Source organism: Alosa pseudoharengus, unplaced genomic scaffold, assembly GCF_046254945.1.
Source record: "Alosa pseudoharengus isolate Yale_2024_CS ecotype anadromous, Long Island Sound unplaced genomic scaffold, YU_APseudo_1.1 YU_APseudo_1.1_scf_19, whole genome shotgun sequence".
Lineage (NCBI taxonomy): Eukaryota > Metazoa > Chordata > Actinopteri > Clupeiformes > Clupeidae > Alosa > Alosa pseudoharengus.
The window spans coordinates 18,411,547-18,420,688 of record NW_027468657.1 but is presented as its reverse complement, the minus strand read 5'-3'; the positions used below and the strand labels follow the sequence as shown (position 1 = coordinate 18,420,688).

The window sequence follows — 9,142 nt, the reverse complement described above, 5'->3', positions numbered from 1 at the left end:
TCACTCACCAAATAGTCACTCACTCACTCACCAAATAGTCACTGACACACACACCAAATAGTCACTCACTGACACACACACACACCAAATAGTCACTTATTTTCTCTCTGACCCAGACACACATGTATGAATGACTGCGCTGAGTTTCTTAGCTCATTAATCAAAGGGTTCCTACTGGTAATTGTGTGTGTGTGTGACGTTACATTGTGTGTGTATTTGGTTAAGCATACACACACATGCACTCCTCTTGGGAGATTGGTCTCTTCAAGTGAAAGCTGGATGTTCTTAATGATGATGAATTAATGGTTCTGTACTGTATTTGGTCCAGGTGCGTCTGCTGGGAGTGGTCTCACAGGGACAGCCCACTCTGGTGATTATGGAACTTATGACTCGTGGAGACCTGAAGAGTCACCTGAGATCACTTCGTGCCAAAGAGGTAAACACACACACACACACCAGTCACAATGTTCTAAGGAAGACACACACACACATAAACCTGAAGAGTTAACAGAGCTCACTTTGTGCCAAACAGGGAAACAGACACACACACTCCAGTCACAACGTCCCGAGGAATTCAAACACACACCGCACACAAACAAGGAATATTTACACACAGACACACACACACACACACACACACACACACACACACACACACACACACACACACACACACACTAGGGCTTTGACTCCGAACTTCGTTATTCGAATATAATTCGATTATTTTAAAAATTAAAGATATTCGAACAAATTTTAGGGATCTCTTAATATTCGAACCTGTAGCCTATGGAGATAATTTCTATAAATGTATTTGGTTGTAAACGTTGTTTTCAATTCAGATTCCGAGGTTTTTTTCACGCCTGGTGAAGTAAAATCGCGAGGTCATTAGCATGGCTATTATTGGTCATCTGGGCTCCTGTAGGTGACGTTAGCATCCTGGCTGGTTCGCGCTTAGTGAGCTCACACATAGACATAATAGACACTTTAATTTTAAACTTTCCTCTGATTTTAATCACCTAAGTTATCAATCAAAGCAAACAGGGAAAAGAAATGGCAACACAATCATGAAAATAATTGTGCAGATAAGTCTGAATGAAAAGCAGCACTGGTTGAAGCCTGGAAATATTGTAAACAAAGTAACGTTAGCTTAATTTGCTAGTTCATCATAGTCTGGTTAGACTGTTCAGTTTCCCCACATGTGTTTAAGTTTCAGATGAATACTTTTTCTCCTTGGGACAGGCCCGTTTGAGTCTTGGAAAATACTTTTCCATTTGCATCGGGATTGAAATGATTAGAATTTAGCAGTCAATTTGAATGCAACAGTTTTGAACAAATTCGTGCAGCGTTCTAATGATGCTAACTGGATTTAATAGCAATTTAGCCAGTCGTCTTGCACGATTAATGTTTGGATTACATGTGCATGCTGAGGAGGGATGCGCCTGTTGAGAGGGAGAGAGAGAGAGTGCACGGGGCAAGGAGAGTCTGTGTTGAGGTAGGCCTACTTCTATCGCCTACTTTGGTAGAGTTTGACATACTACAATGCAAGATATATTTAGCCTATTTATTTATGGACAACGTAAGGCAGGAGGTGTGTGTTGCTTTTAATTATGAATGTTCTATCGAACATATTTTTTAATTGATATCGATTACATGTCTATTGCGATACATATCGCTATCGTTTTATCACCCTATGCTCAATAATAACAATCTTAACACACACATAAATACTCAGCCTTTCATGCACATAGTCTATTGACATTGACTGATACACTGCCCTCTGGTAGACAGAACATATAGAACTTAAGTTTGATACCAATATCGCCCTTACTGAAGACATTTAATGGTTAAAATATTATTAATACATATTCGAATATATTCGAATTTTAATATTAATAAACAAACGAACTTCGAATATGATTTTTGGGCAAAAGTCAAAGCCCTAACACACACACACACCTGAAGAGTTACCAGAGATCAGAGAGGTGCTCACACAGACACACACATGCACCACCATACTCAAGTTACTAAAGATCGCTATGTGCCAGAGTACACACACACACACCACCGCACACCACCACTCTTCTCAAATTACTAGATCTCTATATGCCAAAGTAGTTCATCTGCACTCAGTCAGGCAACCTATAGAGTTACTAGATGTGCAAAGAAATACAGATGTACTCAACCGACCCGTGTACACACACACACACACACACACGCACCCTGACACTGTAAGTGTGTGTGTGTTGTGCAGAGCTGTACGAGTCTGCCGCTGCCCCCCCTGAAGAAGATGATCCAGATGACGGGGGAGATTGCTGACGGCATGGCCTACCTCAACGCCAACAAGTTTGTGCACAGAGACCTGGCCGCCAGGAACTGCATGGTGGCCGAGGACTTCACCGTCAAGATCGGAGGTTAGGACCGTGGACTTATTCTCACACACACACACACACACACACACACACACACACACACCCTAACACACACACACACACACACTCACAGATGCTTACTTATTGTCACTTACACCCTCTCTCTCACACACACTTCACATATATAAACATTCCAGTGTTTTATATAAATAATTATGCACTCTGTGTGTGTGTGTGTGTGTGTGTGTGTGTGTTAGACTTTGGCATGACGCGGGACATCTATGAGACGGACTACTACCGTAAGGGGGGGAAGGGGCTGCTGCCCGTGCGCTGGATGTCCCCGGAGTCCCTGAAGGACGGAGTCTTCACCACCATGTCCGACGTCTGGTGAGGACATCTCCACTCTTACAACACTCTCTCTTTCTTTCTCCTTCTCTCTCTTTCTCTCTCTTTCTTTCTTTTTTCTTTCTCTCTTTCTTTCTTTCTCTCTCTCTCTCTCTCTCTCTCTCTCTGTTTCTCTGGTCTTTGGTCTGTATTTTTAGTTAGCCTCTCCTTCTCCATTCTCCGTTTCTTTGCCTATCTTTCTCTTTTATCCTTCCTTCCTTCTTCCTTCCCTCCTCTTAATTCTCACTCAGTCCTTTTCTCCTCTTTGTTTTGGATCTTGGTGGTTGTCCATGCTGTCGCCCTTCTGTGGAGCTCTCAGCTCTTTGTCCAGTCCTTGCGTGTTATCTCCACCCCACTCTAAATGACTCATGACACTTCTGTAAGACTACTTAGAGTGCTTATGTTGATTCATTAACACCGGCTCACAACTCCACATGCTGTCCTGCAGAAGAAAAACAGACTTGTACACACACACACACACACACACAAACTCAAACACACACACAGTTGGCTTGAGAGAACTGAATGGATAGTTGCAATGTCTGTGGTGTTCCTCTGGTGTAGTGTCCTTCAGAGCCGTAGATATACATATACGACTCTGGTAGCCTTGGCTCTGCATCGCCACCTGTAGGTCGTTTGGGGTGATGCTGTCTAATGTTTGTGTATGTATGTAGTGTAAGTGTGTATATTGAGCCTTGTGCCTCTGTGTTGCCCCCTGCAGGTCATTTGGGGTGGTGCTGTGGGAGATTGCCACCCTGGCAGAGCAGCCCTACCAGGGCATGTCCAACGAGCAGGTGCTGCGCTTCGTCATGGAGGGAGGTCTGCTGGACAAGCCCGATAACTGCCCCGACATGCTGTACGTACACACACACACACACACACACACACACACACACACACACACACACACACACACACACACACACACACACACACACACACACACACACACTCACACTCACACTCACACTCAAATCAAACTACCCCGTCATGCTGTACACACACACACACACACACACTGAAATCAAACTACCCCGTTATGCTGTACAGACACACACACACACACACACACACACACACAAGCACACACACATGAACCTGCTCACACACACACACACACACACACACACTCAAACTACCCTGACATGCTGTACGTACACACACACACATACACACGCACACACACACTTACCTTGACATGTGTTTCATCCATTGGTACTGCCTCTCTGTGCACCAGCCACCAGGTGTAGGAGTGGGGCTCAATGAGATGAGTGATGGGGGTGGGGATGGCCTATAGTGGCATCAGTGGGCAGCAGGAGTCCAGGCTGGCACCCACGGGCTGGCACGCTCTGAGCATGTACGTCATGCCCGCGGCCTCTGCCACTCTCCCACCGCTAAACATTCCGCCAGTGTATTTCAGGTGATGATGCATTGGCTCAGACGTCAGACGGATCATGTGCTCTGTGATAGTGTGTGTGTGTGTGTGTGTGTGTGTGTGTGTGTGTGTGTGTGTGTGTATGCGCGCAGTAAATAATCCAGGACTAGGGTAGATGGAGTGTGCTTGCCAACTGCAGTAACATGAGGTGCGGTGGTCATGCCAGCTTCACTGCTGTGCTGGGAATGACTGGCGTTCTTTGGCCTGTACCCGGCATCACACACACTTACATTCACTCTCTCACACTCACACACACACACACACAAATATAAAGGAACAACCCAGTCACGTTAACATGAAGCCTGATGTTTGAACCCAACACACACATGCGTGCACACACAAACACACATGCATGGGCACACACACACACACACACACACACACACCATTGCCATTACTCTATGCTCACCCATGGAGCAGGGCTTGGAAGCAGAAAGTAGTTCTCTCAACACCTCTGGTCTTTACCACACTAGCTCACAAATTTACACCTGTGTACACTTTCTCTCTCTCTCTCTCTCACACACACACACACACACACACACACACACACACACACACACACACACACACACACACACACACACAACCACACAAACCCAGAGGGGAATGCCTGTAACACCAGGGTGTGTGTACCTAAAGTGTGTGTGAACACAGACAGACTTACTGTATAGTCCATCCCTGTGGCGTGTCAACATGACCCAGATTGTGCCCCCTCTCTCTCTCTCTGAGCTGCTCAGCTGCAGACATACCTGCTCTCACACACACACACACAGCCACCACGGGATATGGACGCAGGACTCGCCTATCAGCCCAAATATACACACACTCTACAGAAACACACACACACATACACTCTACAGAAACACACACACACACACACACACACACACACACACACTAACCACTAGCAGCCTGAGGCCTCTGTCACGACTACAGGACCCATTCCTGCAGACTGACCTCAGAGTCACCACCTCTGATTGGATGAGAGAGCACTGCTATAAGCCTCAGGCCGAGAGACGGGTCTCAGCACTCGGCAACATGTTCAGCCACTCCTCTGTTGTTACTTACCACACAGCGCTCTATATTCATTTCAGGCCTTTGGAAGTGAGAATAGCTGTTTTTTTTATTTATGTCGTGTGTGTGTGTGTGTGTGAGAGAGGTTGGCCCTTATATTTGGAGCTACGTCTCTACGTTGCCACCTGAGGTGCGTTAAAATTCGCAAGCATAGACGAACGTTTGCAAACAGTTTTCCGTTTGCCTGGAGTTTTCAGCGAACGTCCCTAACGTGTAGCACAACCTGGGTCACTTGAACGCTGTCTGACCGCTGTTGAACTCTGTGCCCTAGCCCAGCCCAGAGCCTCAGGCCACAGCCTCATCTCTGCCTTTGTCCAATCCTGTGTGGAACTTCTCCCTTGCCAAATACTGAGCCCTGAGCATTAGCCATAATATAACCTCGTGCACTGAATATGGACTTGTGACATAGTGAACACCAAGTAACATGTTTGCCATCTGAACATCTGAAGAATGCTAGCTGGGTCAAGCATAGTGTGGAGCACGCACACACATACACACTACACATACACACTACACACACACACACACACATACACACACACACACACACACACACACATACATACACACTACACACACACACTACACACATACACACTACACACATACACACTACACACACATACACACACACTACACACACTCTCCCACACACACTCTCTCCTACACACACACACACACACACACCTTTCAGTACACTTTTCTGTATAGCCCTGCTCAGCCGAATGGGAAGCTTCAACTGCACACACACACTCTCTCTGTGTGTGTGTGTGTGTGTGTGTGTGTGTGTGTGTGTGTATCAGCACCACATGGTCTTTAAGGAATGTCACCCCCTGCAGTCAGCAGCAGCAGGTCCATTTAGCATCTCCAACTTCAATCAGCAAAATTCTTGAGACCAGATTTGACATCACACACACACCACACTACACCACAACACACACACACACACACACACACACACACACACACACAGGGTGGTTGACACATTTTCCAGAACAGTGCGTTCTCTCCAGACAGATGTGCCTTGTTGTTTTGAGTGGCAACTCAGTCATGCCAACCCAGACTAGAGGGAATGTCCTATTTGCAGTCTCACCATTGGGACCTGGAATACATGGTCACTTAAACAGGGGTGTTTAGGACGTGTGTGTGTGGGGGGGGGGGGGGGGGGGGGGCACTCAGCAGGAGTTTCGTGTGTTGTTCATTTGTATAGAAGATGGTGTGTGTGTGTGTGTGTACATGCATGCTCAAAGTGAACTTAATGTGTTGTGTAATCTGTTTGTGTGTGTGTGTGCGCGTGTGTGTGTGTGTGTGCGCGTGTGTGTGTGTGCATTTGTGTTTGTGTATTTCTATATTGTGTTTGTGCATATGCGTGTGTGTGAGAAGAAAGTGTGTATGCATGGCTTCGTGCATGCATCTGGGTTAGTGTGCACATGACTGTGTGTGTGTGTGTGTGTTTACTCGGCTGAGCTGGCTGTGAGGTGTTTGTGCTGGCTGGTATTCTTAGCTTGTTTGTGTAATTTAAGGTGTTGAGCTGGAATGCCTCTCAGGCCCTCTGGCCTGCACCCATGCTAACACTCCCAGTTTCTGTGTGTGTGTGTGTGTCTCTGTGTGTGTGTGTGTGTCTGTATGTGTGTGTGTGTGTGTCTCTGTGTGTGTGTGTGTCTCTGTGTGTGTGTCTGTGTGTGTGTGTCTGTGTGTGTGTGTCTGTATGTGTGTCTGTATGCATATGGATATGTGTGTGTGTGTGTATGCATATGGGTGTGTGTGTGTGAGTATGCATATGGGTGTGTGTGTGTCATATCTGTTTACAGTCTTGCCAAGAGTACAGCAATTACTTTGCATTTGTCTGTCTGTTTGTCCTTCTCACTTGTGTTGGCATTGCATGGAATATGATGTGTGTGTGTGTGTGTGTGTGAGGGGGAGAGAGAGACTGTGAGGCGTTGCACGCAATCTAGGCTTGTGTGTGTCATGTGATGTGGTGTCATCTTTCCTATCCTTGCATGCATTGCATCTGTTTTACGCATGTGTGTCTGGCTGTGGTTTACTGCCGTGTGATGATCTTTGAACAACACTGCCATCTACTGGTCATTTGATCCTTTAATCTGGTTGATCTTTGGTATGAGTGTATCCTGTATTGTTTTATCCTGCTAAATGTGTGTGTGTGTGTGTTCTTCAGGATTGAGTTGATGTGGATGCACTAGCAGTACAACCCAAAGATACGTGTGTGGTGTTTACATTTGTTAACTGTTTGTGTGTGTGTTTTATCAGGTTTGAGCTGATGCGGATGTGCTGGCAGTACAACCCAAAGATGCGTCCGTCCTTCCTGGAGATTATCAGCAGCATTAAGGAAGAGCTGGAGGCGCCATTCCGGGAGGTCAGCTTCTTCTACAGCGAGGAGAACAAGGCGCCCGACACCGAGGAGCTGGACATGGAGGCCATGCACAATATGCTGCTGGACGCCCAGAGCAACCTGCAGCCGCTGACCGCAGCCAACACCAGCGCACCCCCCTCTTCCAGCGCCAACATGGCCGCCGCCAACGCCGCCGCTGCTGCCGCCGCAGTCGCCGCTGGTGCCATCGCTGCCACGAACGCCGCCGCCGTCGCCGCGGCAACCGCCTCCAGCAGCATCAGCAGCGCCAGCAACAACCACGCCGCCGCGGCCGCCGCGCCGGGCTCCCCGACCAGCGTCACGGGCACTGCAGCTGGATCGGTTGCCGTGGCAGCAGCAGCGGCCGCCGCGGGGTCGCCCCTCGCCCCTTCCTCGCCCTCCTCGTCCCCCGGCTCGGACAGACCCTCAGGCCACGCCCACGGAGCGGCGGCAGCAGCCAACGGGCCAATGGTGTTGCTGGGGGCGGGGCTGGACGAGAGCCAGCCGTATGCGCACATGAACGGCCGTAAGAGTCAGAGGGCATTGCCGCTGCCGCAGTCATCCGCTTGCTGACCCTACCATCACACACACACGCGCGCTCTCACACACACGGATACGATACACACAAGCATACACACACACGTGTGTACACACACATGAGCGTGCCTGCCTCAGCTCTCCTCTGCTTCTCTCAGCAGCAGATCTCCTCTCGTCTTTCTTCTCCCCTCTCTATATCCCTCCCTCTCTCCCTCCTCCTTCTCTTCCTCTGCTCTGGCCCCTCTCTTCATCCTTCTGGTTCTGTTCTTTCCCTCCTTCATTAAAAAGACACAGTGGCAGAGAGAGAGAGAGAGAGAGAGCGAGCGAGCGAGCGACTGTCGAGTGAGGCGGCAGCTTCTCTACGTCTGTCCAGCCATTCCCTGCGGAAGGACTGGAGTTCGTTTCTGTGTGTATGTGTGCAAACCGGCGCGAGCCTTCCGCACGGACACTTGGGGGCACTAGAGTGCTCGGAAGGTGGGGCAGAAGCGGCAACGGAGGTTGGCGCGTCATCGCCGTCGTGGCAACTGGAGTTTCTACCATACCTCAGTGGACCTTTCCTATTCTTTTTGATGTAATATTTTTTGTTATGTTTTGTTTTTTGATTTCCTATCAACTGACAATAGCACCAACCAACCTGCTGCTGTCTTTGGAGCGTGGACAGATAGGTGGACTGATTGACTGACTGAAGCCTTTACCCTGGGGGGGGGGGGGCGGGTGGGTTCAGGGAGGGTCTGGGTTCGAGGACAGGGGGGGGGGGGGGGGGAAACCCAGCCTATCCTGTGATGGCCGAACTGGTTTTTGTAATGTTTTTTGTTACTTTTTATAACATTTCCAAATAGGGAAAAACACAAAATGCAGGATTGTCAGACAGAGTAGAGCATTGAGGTGGCATTATAATAATTATTACTATTAATATTATTATTGTTATATATTATGGAAGATAAGAGAACACTATTGGCATATCTCCTCAGTAAA

General features: G+C 48.1%; 1 protein-coding gene across 2 annotated transcripts in view; it reads left to right on the top strand.

Moving 5' to 3' along the window:
- Window positions 1–8,861, top strand: part of LOC143132419 (insulin-like growth factor 1 receptor) — a 23,489-nt gene extending 14,628 nt beyond the window's left edge. For both annotated transcript variants that reach the window (XM_076291923.1, XM_076291922.1), the window contains exons 12-16: window positions 329–436; window positions 2,252–2,411; window positions 2,627–2,756; window positions 3,475–3,609; window positions 7,531–8,861. In XM_076291923.1, coding sequence (XP_076148038.1) covers window positions 329–436; window positions 2,252–2,411; window positions 2,627–2,756; window positions 3,475–3,609; window positions 7,531–8,203 — 1,206 coding nt within the window. In that variant the 3' untranslated portion in view covers window positions 8,204–8,861. The remainder of the gene's footprint in view (window positions 1–328; window positions 437–2,251; window positions 2,412–2,626; window positions 2,757–3,474; window positions 3,610–7,530) is intronic.
- The last annotated feature ends 281 nt before the right edge of the window (window positions 8,862–9,142 follow it).